The sequence below is a fragment of the Laccaria bicolor genome, genomic scaffold (genome assembly GCF_000143565.1).
Source record: "Laccaria bicolor S238N-H82 LACBIscaffold_31 genomic scaffold, whole genome shotgun sequence".
NCBI classification, from domain to species: domain Eukaryota; kingdom Fungi; phylum Basidiomycota; class Agaricomycetes; order Agaricales; family Hydnangiaceae; genus Laccaria; species Laccaria bicolor.
In genome coordinates this window covers 104,075-120,184 of record NW_001889902.1, presented here as the reverse complement: position 1 = coordinate 120,184, position 16,110 = coordinate 104,075, and the positions used below count along the sequence as shown (strand labels likewise).

The window sequence follows — 16,110 nt, the reverse complement described above, 5'->3', positions numbered from 1 at the left end:
AAGATGTTCTCACCAAATTTCCACAGCAGCCCTATTGAACCTGACGTAGTATATTCGTATCACCATTGACTGATCCACAGTCCAGAATTCTGGAAGTTCCATGCCTCCCGGTGCTTTCTTAGCAGCTGACAAACCTGCTCTTCATTGCCTTCAGGTGCTGTGTGGCCCCGCGTCCAACTCCGAGAGGTTCAGGTACTCAGTACTCATGCACGATCACAGTGCGCCCAATGAGGACTGTAACCAGTCAAAGATCAGGCTTCTGGAAGGCTATGCTGTGGTAGGAGAGAGGTAACCACTGCTGGTGAATGACTGGACTTGGAACTGGGATGGACTGCAGGTCGGCTCACCTCTGCAACTTGGTGCTCTTGGGGTTTGCTCTGGAGATGACGTGAGGGCATTGACGCTTAGTTGACTCTAGCAATTGCACAATAACCTTATGTGACAATCAGCTTTTGATGTCGTTTCGCTGCCAAAAGATCGTAAATCAATCGTAAATGGGATGAAATCCGGAATTTCTGCTACAGTCATCCACCTGCTAATGATACGCTGAAACTGAGAAATTGCATCCAACAATTTGAAGTACAACATTCAGCCATAAAAACTACATGAATATTTGAGATAAATTACACTCTATAACCCTACCAAATTTCAGAATGTTTGAACCACAGGTCAGGAAGAAAAGTCAAAATTATGAGTGTATCATTGGGTGGTGTGACTGTATTGCAGCAATTTCCAAAAACAGTCCATTTTGAAAACTTCACAGCAGCACCAATACTGCTTCAATTGTTCCCAAATTTTGTAATACGGTAGATGTGAACCTATAGTGCATGTTACAATTTATTTCACAAAGATTGATGTAGTATTGAGTGAGATATTAGTTGGTCAAAAGTGTATGCCCACTACGTAGTTAGCGGGTCTTATCCTATGGGCCAGCAAAGCTCTTGCGTGGGTAAGTTTAGCCATGTTTGGCCCCTTCTGAGTGACTCGGTTTGGGTTCGAGCCTTCCTCTTTCTCGTGTTCCTCCACCATGTCCTTTTGTTTCGAGCTCGACGGCTCTCCCGTTTCTGCTGAGCTTTCCTGTGGTCCTCGATCCTATGTGTCCATTGCTTGCTCAAACTGTTTGGGCTTGTCTTTCTCTGGGGAGTGTGCTGATCTTGCAGTCTCCGTGAAGATTGGCGATAGCTGGCCTACATGTATTATGTCTCTGCTTGTCTCAGGCAAACATCAAGAGTTTGACTTGGTGTTGGGTGGAGACTGGAAGGGCCTGATGAAGGAGCTCGGCTTGGCTACAGGTGTTATCTTTCCCGTGGCATTGGTACGTTTATCTTGGGACTTGAACAGTTGTTGACACATATTTCAGCAATGTTCCATTGTTCATGGTCCTATCCCTGCCTTCGAAGTCAGAGAACAGACATCTCGGAGGTCCGCATCTGTAAGCATTGTCTCATGGTACAATGCCCTTTCTGTTATTGATAAGTGTTTTAGCCTCCAGCCGGGCACGGGTCCTCTGGTGGCGGCGACAGTGGGGGTCATGAATGCGTGGAGCCAGCTGTAAGTTGACACGCCTTGACTTAAGTGTTATAATCACAAGGACATCTAGGGGCCATTGCCAACCATTGATCTACCAAATTGCTCTCTGCACATTGACAATTTAAACACGGAACATGTTCAATTTAAATCTTTAATCTGTGACCCGAGCTCTTCATTTTTCGTGTTGGGTGGCAGCAGCTCTGCTGTTGTGGAGGCACTTAGACTTCATGGTGTTTTGTATGAGGGTCTCAGTGGTGATGCCCGTCGAGCTGCTCTTGTTCATCATCTTTTTTATGGTCATTGCCATCGTCGTGCAATGACCAATTGTCGCGCTGTTGTGCAGATGTCGACAAGTATGGTGTCTCTTGCCACCTCTCTTTCTGAAGAAGTGTTAGCATTGTTTCGACGTTCCGAGCTCCCTTCTGGGATATTCCAGGATTTATGTCTGTTGTTGGGCTTTTGAAAAGAACAGGCTTGTTCAGAGTCAAACATGCTCGCGTTTTATGAACATCGTCTAGATATGTTGCGTGATCCCTGTACGTTTTACCAGCTGTCCAACTTTTTTTCCAATTATGATCACATGGATTGTCCTACTTTGTTGAGTTTGTGTGGGGTTCATGGGTTACCTTTGGATGGAACGATGACCATTCTGACACGGATGACGACAATCATTGATACACATTCAAGACTCTCAACCACGGCAGCAAACTGACTATGATTTATCAATATTGTACTACTTGTATATCTCCAAATTTGTATACAATAGTATTATTGACATTCGTCTCTACCATTATTGGGATTGGTCGCCGCACTTTACATAATCGCCGTAGCGGGCTTTGCGCCCGAAGGCGCGCTGCCATCAGGAAAATCACGGGGACTTGATTTTGCCAGATAGTATTTGTCATGTCAAGACAATGTGGCACTGCTTTGGCTTTTTTGATAATGCGAGATATACGTGTAGAGTTAGTGTGAAAATTTGGTGAATTATAGTAAGCATTGTGCAACAATTTCAGTTGTAGGCCCAACAAATGAATTATTATAAGCTGTGGATAAAATTCTGCATTATATACTAAAATCTTGCAATTCTGATAGCCTAGTTACACAAAGAGGCCAACCGTTAGAATTCTGGCAGACAATGACAAAGAAAAATATTTTTCAACCTGCTTTACAGACCTCCTACCATGACTTGCCAATATTCTATAATTGGTTACAAGTGGGATAAAAATATTCTATTACTAGGCCAACAGCAACAATTGTGGAGTACTTATGCCAAGATAGAATAATTTTCAACCCATATTTCACACTTCCTACAATAGCTGGCCAATACTCTATAATTCTGACAGCATGGAAACAAAAAGAGGCCGACTACTAAAATTGTGGCAGACCCATAACAAAAGAGGATAAATTTCAACCTCCCTTCCAGACATCCTACAAAACTTTGCCAATATTCTATAATCCTGAAAAGCTGGTTATAAAGAGGATATAAGTATTCCAGCGCTAGGTACCGGCACTTGATTTTTCTTGATGATGTTTGTCCTCAAGCAAAGTTATACACAGTTTCATAAGCACTCTGGAAAGAAGGTGATCTGTGACAAGCATTATGCAAACAATTTAGCAATATGGCCAGAAAATCAATTTTGATACTGTGCCATTTCGATCAATTCGGCAGGCCATGTTACGCGTTACATGCCTGCCGAAATTTTGATTTCAGCAGGTGGGGGAGATGACCGTTACATAGATTTTTTTTCGGCAGCTAGGAGAATTTTATATGTAATCTAATACAAATCGCAGGGTTTACAATTTTTTTCTTTCAAAGCGCTACACAATTAGTAGAGACTAGAGATTTTTTTTACGATTTTTTGGTGATTTTCAAAGCTTTTTTTTACATTTTTTAAACGCATTCGGCACTTGGCTCAAACGACCGTTACCTCCGTTACATTTCGGCGATTTTGGAGGTGCCGTTACGCGTTACTGCCGAATTGATCGAAATGGCACAGTAAGCCCATAGTAGCCTACAATGATCTTGCAATTCTGGTAGCCCAGTCTCAAGAAGCGGCAAGTAACTAAGATGATTATGGCAAGCCCACAGTGACTACGCAAGCTTCAACCTATTTTTGGGGTGCCTGAAATAACCTTGCAATACTCCATAATTCTGAGAATTTAGTTATGACTCAAATGTAAATATTCCAGCACTAGCCTACCAATGTGGAAGAGACATAGCAAGGGAGAATAAATTTCAACCTACCTTCTATGGTCCTTGAAATAACTTGTGCTTCCAAGAAGGATACAAATAATGTAGTAAGTAGGCCAAGAAAATGGTATGTGGAGGCTGCATGACCTGACACGGCATGATAATTTTCAACCTACATCACTGTAATCTCCCGTGCTTCATAATTCTAAAAACTGGCTACAAGAAGGAAACAAATTTTGCAGCACTGGCACTACATTGAACTGAGTTATAAAACTCTTCAAAATCTGCCTGATGCCTCTCATAGTAACCTTCGCTGAGTTGATCCTATGCTGTGAAGTTATCAAATGAATCCAGTCCCCATTACAAATTCACCAGCGAAATGGACACCGTCACTATTGAAACCAAAAAAAAAGTGAAGTTATCATTGTTTGACAATGTTTGTGATGGCCATGGAAGCTACGCAACGGCGGGAGTCAACTTATTAATGCTGGGCATAGACACAAAACTTTGATTATGACTCTGCTTAACTTGTAGTTGAAAAAGGCGGCATCGTTCTGAATAGAGCCACAATATATAAAAAGGAATCTTGTCCTAGTCATCATACTCTGACTCAGAGCCAAAAGATTCTGAACCGGGGTCTGAGTCCCTAGCATGAGACGTATCATAATCATCATCTGATCCATACCCATCGTCAAGATCATCCTCCGAATCATTGTTTGAAGAGTCATCATGATGGTCAGAATTTGCCAGCTGGTCCTCGACTTCAACTTCATCACCCGACTCCAGACTGTGAGGTTGATGGTCCATGTTCTCAACAACCTCTAAGTTTGAGTTATGGCCAGCCTCGCTCCCAATGACATGTGAATGGAGGACCCCATTGTTACTGCCGACATGGCCAATTCCGAGGCCAACATGATAGCGCATCAACATATCCCGATCTGCAAATCTGGCAAGCATGAAGTTAGATTCAATAACTCCATGTGAAATGTGGTGCATGACTTACCGGCCAATATAATATTGGCAAAAGTCTGTAGAATCTCGGGCGCAGACCGAGAGACCCTGGCTGTCAGGATACCGTACCCCAAGCGAAAACGCTGGAATGACGTGACATGCCCGAACGACATCATTAGGATCTAGGAACCCGAACGAAGATTCATCAGCCATGGGTGGAAACGAGACGTGTTCTAGTCTGTGTGCTCACCAACTGCCAGGTGAGACCCTTCTGAACCATCTAACCCACAAGAAGTTGAATCTTTGAGGAGTGTAGTCTGGCGTTGCGGCACCAGTTTGGACCACATTGACATGACAAATCCCCAAAACCCTTGCGTATATGAAGGCCAATGACTCATCAGAATCATCAGTACCAGAACTGTCACTCTTTGACAAAACCATTATATCTCGGCGCTCAGTGTTCACGTTGATGGTGTCTTGAGCCCGGCGAATGTCATATGTTGTGTAATTGACGCACATGGTATTGTGAAAGTAGAGGCGATTAAACTTGAAAAGCACATTGTCGAGCGTCTGGGGTTCTACAGTGTGCAGGGGAGCTTGAACTTGATTCAGATAGGCCAGATCGGATGGCACTCTAGCAGCCTGGATGCGAGGGAGCAAATGTGCTTTGAGTTTTGGGAGAAAATTCTGAGATGTGGTGCTTAGTAACGTTTTGCCTTCAAGCGGTTGGGTAAAAGTTCACCTTTGTGGCAGGGTCATCATCACGAGTCCGAAGAAACGAGCCAATATCTTCATAGAGAGCTTCGGATTTTCCTATGTGATGGTGATCCTTGGCCGATCCGTTCAATCTCTCCTTATTACTGTGAGATAGGGGTGAAGTTGGAAAGTAATTTCTTCTGAGGCGCCGCAAACGGGTTTGGCGCCGTTCAATCTGTGTCAATTGCTTGATAAAAAGCTTTTTGTCGGTCCTTCGATACCTCGCCTTCGGAGTTCGGTGTTCCAATTCTCCCTGGTAAAGACTTGTAAGCCATAATGCCAGCAATGAATATATAACCGATGACATAGCTCACGGGCTCAGTGCTATACGAATCTGTTGTCCCTCTTTCTCGAATTTCATTGACGTAGTCTCCAAGCGAGTGGTGCTTGTAGGTGTCTATGTTATACTTTTTGATACGTGGTCCAGTTTGGCCTGCATTGCTTAGATCAACACCTCGTGCGGCGACATCATCAGCTTTTGACTGTTTGGCAGCTCTGCGATGTCGTGCCTCCAGTTCACGAGGGAGTTCGCGAGTTTTGTAGGAGGGGCAAACAATGCTTGAAAACTCACGTAACGAGCTTCCAATTTCAGTTGTCAGATCATCAAGCAGCTGAAGTGTTGGGTCGGAGTGCATGCGAAGTTTAGCAAGTCCATGCCAGTGAGCGCAAATGAATAATAAGCGCATGACTGAAGTTTGATTGTCGCCAGTCAGCAAGCCATCAAACACGGGTAATGCACACTGAGGATGCGTTAAGAAAGTTGAAATCACAGGGTTCAACTATTAGAGATGACTGACTTGCAAAATATCCTCAAAGTCGCGAGCGGCCAACTTCTTCATTTGAGAAGTGTTGGAATAAAACTTTCGAATGGTGCCCTTGCCGAAGGTTGGGATTTGTCGATATCTTTTACATTTGCGTTCAATACTCTAGGGCACGGTACAAACTTTGGAGGGAAACTTGCCTTCGGTCAAGTTCATTTAGCAAATCTGGATTGATTGCTGCCAGGATACGGAGAAGATGAGTGAATAATGCCTTCCACACTCCCAGTTCAAATTCATGCAGCAAATCAACAGCCAGCATCTGAAAAAAATTGAACCCAAGATGACTTAAGTTGTCGGAAAATGCATTCTTTGGTTGCGAATAAGATAACACTAGTGCGGCTGCAGTTTATGGACTTACTTGGTTGGGGACCAAAGACGCCTCTTTTAAAATCCTTTCTACAGTGGCACCATTTACCCTATTGTTTTCTTTGTAGATCAGATTCCTCGCCTTGGCAACGTTGCGGCGCCGCCCCACGTCATCCACTCTTGCTGAAGACTTCCTTTTTTGACGATCTTCTGTAGATCCCAACTTGCTAATCTCCATCTTAGGGACTAGGCAACGCGGGCAAGGGCAGGCTCCTTTGTCGCGAATACTAGCTAAAAGGATCCTAGGAAGGGGTTAGATCAAGCTTCTCCAACCAAACAGGTAACACTCACTTTTCTGGATAATCTGCGGAATATGTGAAGATCCGCGGATAAAACCGTCGAGAGATACCGTCGCCACATCTGATAACAATCCCATGCTCCCATGCATAAACAAATTCATCATCGATGAGAGCTTTCATCTGTTCGTGGAAGAATTCCCGCCCACAATGTGTGTAGAATTGACTTGTCGGTCCTTTCCCACCGGTAAACTTTGAAGCAAAGTCATTAAAGGAAGGGGGTAGCTGGAAGACTGTTTAGAAAGACATGGTAATGAGATGGGATATAGAAATCTACCTTCTCGAGGTATGCAACATGGTTGCAGGATTTGAAGCTTGGTTTTCCACGACGATATTTGGACTCGTTACCGAAGTATACGTATACAGGCCAGAGTTTTGTGTTACCGAAAGATGTGAGGTGTGTAGCATCTGACCAAAACATGAATGCACATATGGCGCGAGGCAACTCGCAGCCCTCCTCACGCGGAGAGCTAAGGAGCTCTGTGTGAGCCCGAAGAAAGGCCCGTGAGGTGTATACCTCGCCGTATACACAGCTTTCTTTCTTACCCGAACCTGTGCGTGTCTGCCATAGGAGCTTGTACGGTTCAATGTGAAAATGACAGAAGTAATGGGGATCGGAGACTCGTTCCTTCATTACGGCAACCAGTGAACGATGATACAACTGAACACCTTCGTATATCCTTGCACCAGGGTGTGTCGCCCCAGTGTGAAAAGGCACACTGATCTTAATCTGTGACACACGCCACCCTTCATCAGCAGCATCCACCCAGTCTTCATCGTCGTCAGCTTGGTTTTCCCCTAGAACAGCATTGATATGATCCCACTTGTTGTGAAGGATATCGGCTGGTACAAACTGAGGGTCCGCGATTATACGGACGAGGTTCTGGAATGTAGCCTGAGTTTTCTGAGTTCCATCATTCCAATACCAATCACCGAGACGAAAAGAACTGTAATTTGGATATGGAAAGAAGTCCTGTGGGGGTGCTGCTGCCCCAGGAGGCAAAGGTGACAATGTTTCGGGGATGCGAGTGCAAAGATCTTCAAATTGGACATGTTCTTCTGGGTCGTGTTGAGGGAATTCGCCCCCAACATACTCACGAACAAGGCCAAAAATATTGCTAGGTGAACGCAGGATAAGCTGTGACATAGATGTTTGAACGTGGCTTTTGCTTGCCCCCACCTCAAAGGGATCAGAATGCTCCGAGGACCTTCTGAGATCATGGGGCGGAAGGGAGGGAGCTGGGCAAGGCAAGATATCACGATAGCGTGCTGGCTGCGGGACATCTCTGCGTGCACCCTTTCGAAGTGCAATAGGCATGTCAGAAGGCACAACATCAACATTAGATACAACAGAGTTGTCGCCTAGGGCATGCTGGAAGTTCTCGCTCGTTTCCGTTTTGTGGCTGTCATGTAGAAGTGTGGTACAACCCTGAGATCTGGTATTACTAGAGGAAGGGGCAGTGATAAACGCCAACGACTTACCTGGGTTTCGACAGCTGTCTTTTGTCTACGCTGCTGTTTTCGAATCTCCCAGAGTTCTTTAGCCTTCGTAAGACCTCTGGCCACACGGTTCTTCACCACCTTGCAAGAACGCAGATGATTGTTGAAGTTATTGGTTTGCGAAAACGACCGCCCACACCTGCAAGTATTTGCAGGCAGCTCCGCAGTTATTACAGAAAGACCTCGATGTGATTCCATCTGGGATGCCTAGGCAGACTTTTCCTCCATGTAAACTGTCGGAAGTAGATTACATAGGGTAACTTGAATAGTAGAAGTTGGAAATTGAACCCACCTCAGCTGGCAGTGAGCCTTGGACTCCGACTCCGTGTGACTACCGTCAGTCGAGTCAGATGTAGCTGATCTCTCGCATATTGTCGTTGCCGTCCTGAGCTTGACTCGGACTTGGCAGCACCGTGACATAAGTTTCCAGCAACCTTCCTCAAGTCGAACTTCCGCGCATTTCGCCCGATAATACAACTTTAGTGAACACGATGCATCCAAATAAAGCTACCATTTTCGATTATTTTTTCCGCTGAAATATCTGCTGTATCGAATTACCGGCGGTTTGGTCTCGAGGTCGGGGGAAGAGAACTTATCATACTTATCATGATCATCGGCTCGGACTCTAGTATCGGGTTCGCATCAACTTCAAGTTCGTGTCTGAGTCACACACCATCATGAAGCATCATGACCGCCAGTTGGATGTGCGAAAGACTCGGCCCGAGTCCGAACGGTGACCAACAATAAGTTCAAATTCAAGTTAGTGACGTGGTACATGCTAGTCACGGTAAGTAGATGATCATGATCATGTTTAGTCTACAATGGAATTAGTTTGCGGTGCACCCCGCGAGAAAACTTGCATAACGCATTTTCATCCATGATAAAATCAAAAGTCACATCCATCTGCTGTTGCGGCGTAAGAAACTTGCTCAAGAAGTTATGAACTGATTCTATCCCCGCTTTGCATTGGTCGATCGGGGGTTTCTTCGCTGAACCACTAGACGTACGAGCACGCTCCGGAATGTAACCCAGCAACTCCAATCCTGCCGCAGCACCACGGTTAATGCTGGTTATGCATTTTGCAATTGTATGAAGGCTCGGTTTCTGAGCAACGGACGTATAGGCATAGTCAGCAGCGAGCAAATATGCGGTAAGATCCCCCAGTTGGGGAAAACGAGGCGGGGACATTCCTGGAGTTCGCAAAAAGTCATAGATTTCCCAGAAGTCATGACTCCGGCTCGCAAACAGAGGCCAGTCACATCCCTCTGCTCCTTTCCATAGCTGGGCGGCGAGCGCAATGTTGCGCCTGGGATTGCTTTGTCCGTAGGCTTGAGGGTTGCAGATATAGCTCTCGTCATGAATCCCCTCAATGGTTTCTCTCCACCCCATAAGACCCTTGAAAAACATGGGTTCCTGCCTCCCAAACTCTGTCCTGAAAGTAATCACTCTCCCAACAACAGCACTAAAAAGGGCCGCTGGGTCTGCCAATACCCCTGCATCAAATGGACCTTCCTTGCCCTTTTGCCTGAGCCTCCAGGGGGTATGCTCGCGAAAGGGCAGAAGGAAGTCCAGATCTTTGAGTATTGCTTGCTGCAACTTGGTAATTTGAGAGTTGTTGATACGATAGTTCATTCCTTGTTGGTTTTGAGAGAAAGTTGGAGCTTCCACTTTGTAATAGAAGACTTGAAGCGACTGGGTGATGAAATCTGCAAAGGCTCTAAGACGTTGTTCTCGGATTTCAGTGATAGCTGAAGGGAGAGGCGTTGAATGATTTAAAGATGGGGCATGGGCCAAAAGATTCTGTGCATTTAATATTGAGTCCGCTTCAACGAGTTGCCCAATGCGGTGAGTCAATGAAGACTCCCAGGAAGAAACATCGTGTAAAGAGTGAGTTCGCAGTACTGCCTTGAAAGGCTCCATTTGCGTATAATCAGGAGATCGACTATGTTGCTTGAGAAGGCTGCCTCGCTTCATTGTTTCATGGGCCTTCCAGATATAGTCCAAATATAACACCTTTGGATTGAAAGTCTCCAATAGCGCGCTCACAAACCATGCTGGCCAGCGACGGGTGGAATCTGACATTCCCAGCCACCCAGCCATGACATCCTGTGTGATTCGTATAGCTATTTCTTCAGACTGCTTAGGGCTAGGATGAAAAGGAACCACCCGCGACGCAAGGCGGCAAACAGCAGGAGGGAGGTCGACCGCATATTCGGTTGTCGAAAAGGATCGAGGCTCGGTATTTCTGATGAAAATCATGCGGCATGCATCGAAAAAGAGAGACTGGAGCCAACCCTCCCCTTCCAGTCGCCCTGTACTCCCATCAAACCGAAAAGAACTAGCGTTCATTCCGCGGCATTGCTCTGGGATCCAGCAATCTAGCCAAGTCCACAGGGCACAATTTCCAAGCATTAGATTGGCACGGGTTTTGCGAACATCAATAGTTGTCTGGGCCTCCGCAATGTCTAGATTACGGAACTGCGCAAAGAGTTGGACTGCAGTAGATAAGTTCCTCTCTGCGCCTGGCGTATTCATTAACGAGTGGACATCTTCCAAATAAGTACGCTGCGCAGCCATATCGAGGTGAACCGGCGATGTCTGTATTTGATGAGCACCGCCAGGCGTTGAAATAGATGACCAGATGGACAAGGCACAGGCCTCAACTTGCAGTAGCTCATCTTCAAGGACCGCAAGTGTCAGCTTGGCAATTACTGGATACTCTGGAAACATATCATACATTACAACACCTATTATTCAAATACACTCCTACCCACCTGCGCGTTTGGCACATGCCTTCTTAGCCTGGCTAAACGGCCCACCAGGTTGCTTCTGTATCTCAACGCACGGATACAAGGGAACATGACCAGGCGCGAGGCTGGACGGTGCGGGTGCAGCTAGAGAACTTAGTAATCAGTGACCCATCGAAGAGCTATAAGGATTGAACTTGCCCGTATTTGCAACTGGACCAGGTGCGAGGCTGGATGGTGTGGGTGCAGCTAGAGAACTCAGTAATCAGTGACCCATCGAAGAGCTATAAGGATTGAACTTGCCCGTATTTGCAACTGGACCAGGTGCGAGGCTGGATGGTGTGGGTGCAGCTAGAGAACTCAGTAATCAGTGACCCATCGAAGAGCTACAAGGATCGAACTTGCCCGTATTTGCAGCTGGATCAGGTGCGGGTGCAGCTAGAGAACTTAGTAATTAGTGGCCCATCGAAGAGCTACAAAGATCGAACTTGCCCGTATTTGCAACTGAACCATGGCCGCGCGGTTGTTTGTTGATTTTACCATTCTCTGAAAGGTATTACTCGCGTGACAAAATAAAGCAAGAATAACCATACCAGTAGTTTTGACCGGCCTGTTTCGCAAGTCATCCAAAGCCCCCTCTTCCTCGGAGCCATAAGAGCCTTCGTCTCCTGCTTCGGCTACATTGTCATCAGACGAGCTGAAATCTTCTCCCGTGTCCATCTCAGACTCGCCCGAATCGGCATCACTGTCCAGCTCCAGCTGGGACGCTAACAAGTCTCTTTCATCGCCAGTGGAGACATCATCGAGGAGAGCGTCGGCGATCTCAGCCATCTCTATATCCTCGTCTCTCATTTCTTCTGCAAGCGTGTATGTGTCATTTGGATCTTCAACCCACTCTCCGTCCGAAAAATCTTCATCAACCCAATCAGACTCATCTTCTGGATTAAAAGGTTCCACCTTCCCGGTATCCACCATTGAGGGAATGTGTTGTGCCAGCCTGCGCCGGTGGCGATTCCATCGCTGCTCCTGCTTGTTTCGACTCTCCTCCTGAAAAACACCGTTGCGCCAACCTGGCCCATTCTTCCAGGGTGTGCAGCGCACGCGCACCCCATCCACGACATGACTAAAAGACCCAACAAACTCATCTATATCACACTGAAAGTCGGCATGTTCGGGCGATTGCCTGATGATAAAGACCGCTAGGCTGGCCAGGTTACGGACAATAAAGTCAGCGTGTTCCTGCTGGGCCATTATCGTGGAGCCTTCGCGGGTGAAGGTAGTGCCCCGCCGCCCTTCCGGTGACCCTTTACTTGACGTTTTAGCTGTATTGGTGCTTTCTACTGATCCCCTGACCGATGATTTCTCTTTATTTGGCAACATCGATATTCGCCTGCAGAAAAAACCCTTAGCCTAAGATAAAGGGAAGAAAGATGAGTAGAAACTTACTCGCCCTTCCTGATTTCCTTCCCAATAGTCCAGCGCGACCCATCATAAAGGATACCCAGTGGGAAGCGTGCAGAGTCAGAGAATGCGGTAGTTGGCGGGTATGCCACCGCAACGAATCTGATGGCAGCGGGGTCGGGGTTACCATCAGATGTAGTGATGGGGGAGCTCCCATGGTAGTGACGACCGGAAAAATTGATGCAGGTGTATTTTGCACAAGTCACATATACCTGCGCAATGGGGAAAAAAAAGCGGCCTGGATCATATCCATCAGGGTATTCCGACATCACAACAACCGTTGTGAAACAGCCAGGTTCGTCCCGGCCGTCTTCGTGCTTGCCTCCGAAACGCTCGCCCATCAGGGTTTCTAAACCAGCATCTGCATCGGCTGATTCCGCAGGCGCGAAGTTGAGCTGTAAAGGACCTAGTAATCCTTTGCCGTGTTGGCCAATGCGAGGCAGATTGAGACGAGTAGCTTGTTCATTGACAGCCTGGGGTATTTGGCCCGTTGCCTGCCGTTGGGACTCTGCCACTGCAGCACTTGCTGCCTATCACGAAGAATCGCTAAAAATGACAAGCTTAAAATCAAGAGAGGCTCACCCTGAGTATCTGCAGCCTCATCTGCGTCCCAGCATCCAATTCATCATCCACACCATGTAGCTTTGGTTTTGCAGTGGGCGCCACGATGGAAGTCGGTGCTTCGCAAGATACACCAACCGTATACTCACGGCCGGTCTTGTCGCCTACCTTGCTTGCATGGCCTTCGCGCTCAAACGCCGTTCCAGTGTCTGTTCGGTTGCGCGTCTCTGGTGATCCAAGAACCGTCTGTTGCGCTTCGTCCAGGGAAGTTATTGTTTGGTCAGACATTGTTCGCCTAATCGGACCAACATTTCAGTCAAAAAGAGTGCACAATGATGTAAAGAAGACCGAACCTGCCAGTGACCAATAGCTTGAGAATGTCCCGTGCAGCAATCCTGAGTCCCACATTTCCTCTCTGGCGAGCCCAAATCTTGGGTCGGCTGAAAAGATAATCTCCTTCTCGAAGTTCTGACCAGCCTGCATGGAGTGTTGATTTTCGTAGACAAAATCAAAGCAAGAAACGGAGCCGTACCTGCCTCTTGAGCCTCTTTTTCACCACCACGAGGAACTTTGAGGCGCTGTTCGAATTTATGCGCCTTCCGCATGCCCCGCCTAGAGGTGTCGATTACATAGACAAATGCTCGTTTGCCCACCCGTGCATCTGTCCGCATCTGTGGATGGTTGAAAACTTGGAACAGTTTTGGTGCTTCCGGGTTGCGGGCACCATTGACTACGGGGCATTCAGAGTAACCGCTTTGATGTTCCAGCATATCGAGGTAACGAGCTGAGGGTGTCTGAGGTGTGACTGTTAAATTTAGGAGAGTGATAGCCACAGTCTCAGATTGATCATCAACTTTTCTCTGTTGAGTATAATGTTTAGCGATAAATCGTTGCGTAAACTTGTGGGCCTGATCCGCGCTTGCATCCGGGTCTCGCTTGCACACCGTTGGCACGTCTTCCGTATGACCGACAGACACATCGATGTTATGGTAGCCCAGCAAAACAATGAAAGCCTGCGTTGACGGTGCCCATACACAACTGACAGATGTCCAGAAGGCAAGGGAGCAGCAAGTATGCTAGAAATCATAGATATCGCAGGATTCAACCTCCATACCATTCCGTGGATATATCAATGTCTGAGCCGCTTCCCTCCACTGCACGGCGAGCATGTACTTGATTCCGGCTGTGACTATGTGCGGCATGCGTTCCAGTTCAATCGCTACCCCCAAAAGTTGGTCTTGTGTTTGCCACAGAAGCAGTCTGTCCAGCGCCTGTGGTCTCCCTTGTGGACATTCACTTTGGAGGCCTCTGCACTGAATCTCGTCTACGATATCTGTAAAAAGAGGTAAGCCCGACATGTCGATCGCTTTCAAGTGCATACCTTCTATTGTTCCAGGCAGTTGTGCTTGCTGTCCTTATTGAAGAGCTCCCAGACGAGTCCCTGTTCGCAAATGAAGCCGAACATAGTAAGAACCAATTTCTGGACTCACTCGAGCACTTGAGCCCCCCATCCTTGCTTCATGGCCTTAACTTCTTCCGAGTCAACAGTATCGGCGCGTATTTTCGTCTTCGATGTTGCCAGTCCAAGGCCTTGAACTTGATGAAAGACTGCGAATACGGTGTAACAAGGAAGGTTTTTCAACAAGCTCCGCTTCGCTTTACTCCTGGGTACTTAGTTTCTTTGATCTGAGAGTCCGCGGACGCCTCTTTGACCCTCTATAGTTATCATTTCTGGTCAAGATCTGGAGTTTACTTACTAGGGGAGAGCTCCTATCCGACTTGTCTACTCGTGGCTGTCGTACAGCTTTGATGGATGAGCATCAAACGCCGCTGTGGGTCGCTTGCCACGACGCACCTGAACAGAATGCACTGGTCCTCCGTCATCTCATGTGGTGGTACGTTGTTGGCGATCTGAAACGTTTGGACGGAGTTCCTCCTCAGGATTGTGTTCTGAGTCCAGCCTTGAATCCGAATTTGGGGCGACTACTGCTAGGACGCTATGGTGAGATTGGGCAGTCGTCATCTGGAGCCATTCCTTTCGATGATCATCCTCCAGGTTCATCATGTCGTAGACGCAACTTTCAATGCCAGTGTCCTTGCAATGCTTGATTACCTACTAGTAAAGCGATCAAAACTTGTCGACTCGGAAAAAACCCTACAGCGTGGCTTACCTCTGTCTCAAAATATCTTGTCGAATAGGAAAGCCCTTGTGGCTGATGTGATCTAGGTGCGGTTGTAGAGTCGATGTTGAGGAATTGATCAGGTTTATCCGAGTCATCTGCAAGGCAGTGAGTCAGAAGGTCGCGGACTGTAAATCGGTACTATTGCCTGGAGGGAACAAAAACGATGACGAGTTTGGCATTCCAGAAGATCGAGATAGACATGCTTCATTTAACACGGCAATCATCAGGGAGGGGAAGTGGAGGGGTCACAGTGAGGGACTGAAGACGAGTCAGTGGAGTCGCAGTTTGGCATCATGTGACTGCAGATGGACCGAATTTTTGGAGAGCTGTAACCACCCCAACGTCATACTAGATTACAAATCCTTCTGCATCCCCTTGAACCACTGCCCAGTCCCACGGAGTGCCAGATGAGTTTCCCCATCCAAGACTACCCTGAACATTGTCACACAGTTGCCAGTATGAGATGACACGCCACTCCTAGCATCAAGTCATGCTGACAATGCAACACAGATAGCGACTCCGAGTCGGAACAACTTGAACCTCCCGAGCAGGCTGCTGAGACCGGTGTGACAGGAATGTTGTTTGGCACCTTTGGTGCAGCACACGTTGATGCCAATGATACTGTGGTATGTTGCTACCACTTTGAAATGGTATTGAATAGGCTAGAGCTGACATGCATAAATTGGAGACAATTGGCACCAGTTGGCAGTGAGCGCGACTCGGAGAAGTTGTGGCCCGAAAGGGATA

General features: G+C 47.1%; 3 protein-coding genes across 3 annotated transcripts; 2 read left to right on the top strand and 1 right to left on the bottom strand.

Annotated features, from left to right (window-relative positions):
• Window positions 1-1,027: 1,027 nt before the first annotated feature.
• Window positions 1,028-2,412, top strand: LACBIDRAFT_331054 (uncharacterized protein; the record flags this gene model as incomplete). Its single annotated transcript, XM_001885438.1, has 6 exons — window positions 1,028-1,315; window positions 1,361-1,432; window positions 1,486-1,551; window positions 1,601-1,973; window positions 2,049-2,066; window positions 2,297-2,412. The coding sequence occupies 6 exons, from the start codon at window positions 1,028-1,030 to the stop codon at window positions 2,410-2,412; spliced, it is 933 nt and encodes a 310-aa protein (XP_001885473.1).
• Window positions 2,413-4,312: 1,900 nt separating this feature from the next.
• Window positions 4,313-14,538, bottom strand: LACBIDRAFT_331053 (uncharacterized protein; the record flags this gene model as incomplete). The annotated part of the gene is made up of 21 exons (XM_001885368.1): window positions 4,313-4,667; window positions 4,725-4,910; window positions 4,962-5,314; window positions 5,415-5,681; window positions 5,743-6,168; window positions 6,226-6,354; window positions 6,608-6,857; window positions 6,907-7,136; window positions 7,189-8,340; window positions 8,394-8,550; window positions 8,704-8,918; window positions 8,970-9,034; window positions 9,419-11,131; window positions 11,186-11,217; window positions 11,257-11,305; window positions 11,719-12,548; window positions 12,605-13,149; window positions 13,202-13,475; window positions 13,534-13,657; window positions 13,713-14,218; window positions 14,354-14,538. The coding sequence occupies 21 exons, from the start codon at window positions 14,536-14,538 to the stop codon at window positions 4,313-4,315; spliced, it is 8,043 nt and encodes a 2,680-aa protein (XP_001885403.1).
• A 506-nt stretch (window positions 14,539-15,044) lies between these two features.
• On the top strand, window positions 15,045-16,075 carry LACBIDRAFT_331052 (uncharacterized protein; the record flags this gene model as incomplete). The annotated part of the gene is made up of 5 exons (XM_001885437.1): window positions 15,045-15,075; window positions 15,122-15,182; window positions 15,408-15,613; window positions 15,874-15,989; window positions 16,025-16,075. 5 exons carry the CDS (start codon window positions 15,045-15,047, stop codon window positions 16,073-16,075), a joined length of 465 nt encoding a protein of 154 aa, XP_001885472.1.
• Between the last annotated feature and the right edge of the window lie 35 nt (window positions 16,076-16,110).